The 1,601-nt window shown below is 42.8% G+C and overlaps 1 protein-coding gene across 1 annotated transcript in view; it reads right to left on the minus strand.

The window, feature by feature from the left end:
• Nucleotides 1-1,601, minus strand: part of LOC119292487 — a 7,685-nt gene that overhangs the window by 3,541 nt on the left and 2,543 nt on the right. The window contains exons 4-6 of the mRNA XM_037571313.1: nucleotides 1,112-1,219; nucleotides 883-969; nucleotides 504-766 (exon numbers count right to left, since the gene is read on the minus strand). Coding sequence (XP_037427210.1) covers nucleotides 504-766; nucleotides 883-969; nucleotides 1,112-1,219 — 458 coding nt within the window. The remainder of the gene's footprint in view (nucleotides 1-503; nucleotides 767-882; nucleotides 970-1,111; nucleotides 1,220-1,601) is intronic.

A 1,601-nucleotide genomic window follows, 5' to 3' on the forward strand; every position in this document is an offset into this window, starting at 1 on the left:
GATTTTCGAGGGGTGTGAGGGTCTTGTGTGGGCGACTAGGTCAACAAGTTAGGCGACCTAGCATGCCGGGGGTGGCGTGAGGTGGTATTGCCGGGCTTAGGCGATTTCCGAGGTGTGTGGGGTGTGTGTGGCCGACTAGGTCAACTGGTTAAGCGACATAGTACGCCGGTGGTGGGCGAGTTGGTATTGTCGGCTTTAGGCGATTTTCAAGGGGTGTCAGGTGCGTGTGGGCGAGTAGCTCGACAGGTTAGGCGACCTGTCAGGAGTGGGCGAGTTTGGTATGGCCAGGCTTGTGTGATATTCAAGGGGAAGTGTGGTTGTGTGGGCGATTGGGGCGATGTGTTAGGCGACATGGTGATGATATTAACTTATGTTGCTGTTTTTCTTACTAGTTGTGTACATGTGCCTAAAAATGATCTTGCTTCCTTACTAACAGGGAAATAAAAAGACATTTTAGGGTGTGAAAAGAAAAAGAAAAAATATACAGGCTAGGCTAGACTTGCATGTTGTCCTGCTTTGGGCATTTGATTTCTTGTAGTTTCCAATCTTTGATCTGCACGCTTGAGGTGTTATAGTGCTTCTCCCAATTTGCTTTAATCCCCTCCATGATTTTGTTTGCGGTTGACAGGAATGCCTTATCTTTGAGCGTCCTTGCCGAGTCTAGCATCTTGAAACGCTTGTCCCTAATTTTCAACACCATCAACCAGTAGTGGCCCGACTCCTTTGGATTCTCCTTGTCAAGAACCTCTAGTGCCGGGAACGAAAACTGGTCATGCATGTGAAAAGAGTTGGTGAGATGGGCACAAAAAAAAGGAGAACAGAGCAGGCCCCCATGCAGAAAAAAGGCCATGTAACTGGAAAAAGAAATTGTGTTGATCTTACTGATTCGCATCGGCTTAGCCTCTGTGTCTTGTTGTCAAAATGTTTGTCTATGTCACTCTTGATGAAAATGTTGTTCTGGAAGTAAGTCTGAATCCACATGGTGAAAGAAAAAAAAAGAAAAAAAATGGTAAGTGCTGACATTTTTAGTTACAGTGTTGTGTATCCAAAAAAATGTTTAAAGTCGACACTTAAGCTCCCTGCTGAAAACTATTCATTTCCCACTCTGTACCTCCTCCCATAATCTTCTAGGGCTGATTGCAAAAACATGATTACCAGAAATCCCTGTTCGTTTCGCACTCAAACTATTTGTTTCCAGGTCTTGAACAGCACATGATTGCTAGAGAATCATCAAAAGGAAAAAAGGGCATAAATTAACTGATTGTTAGAGGTTATCAGTAAACATGTTCAGAGTTCTATAGCGGGCATGCCACTCAACTACAGTGTGAACAGCATTGTAATCATCTGGAGCAAAAAGGCGAGGAAATGACAGGACATTTCATATCTAGAAGTAAAAATGTGTGGTTGATGTAAACATAAAATAGGATTAGAAAATGTTGCATGACGGTTTGTTCAGAAGAGGAATAAATCCCAGGATGTAGCCTGTACCATGGGGTCAAACCTGGGACCCCTATTATAATTTGATTTTGATTATTAATTTTTCTATGAGCACATGAATTACAGTATTTGTGTTGTAATGAACACAAACTGATCACATCCCC

The sequence above is a fragment of the Triticum dicoccoides genome, chromosome 4B (assembly GCF_002162155.2).
Source record: "Triticum dicoccoides isolate Atlit2015 ecotype Zavitan chromosome 4B, WEW_v2.0, whole genome shotgun sequence".
NCBI lineage: Eukaryota > Viridiplantae > Streptophyta > Magnoliopsida > Poales > Poaceae > Triticum > Triticum dicoccoides.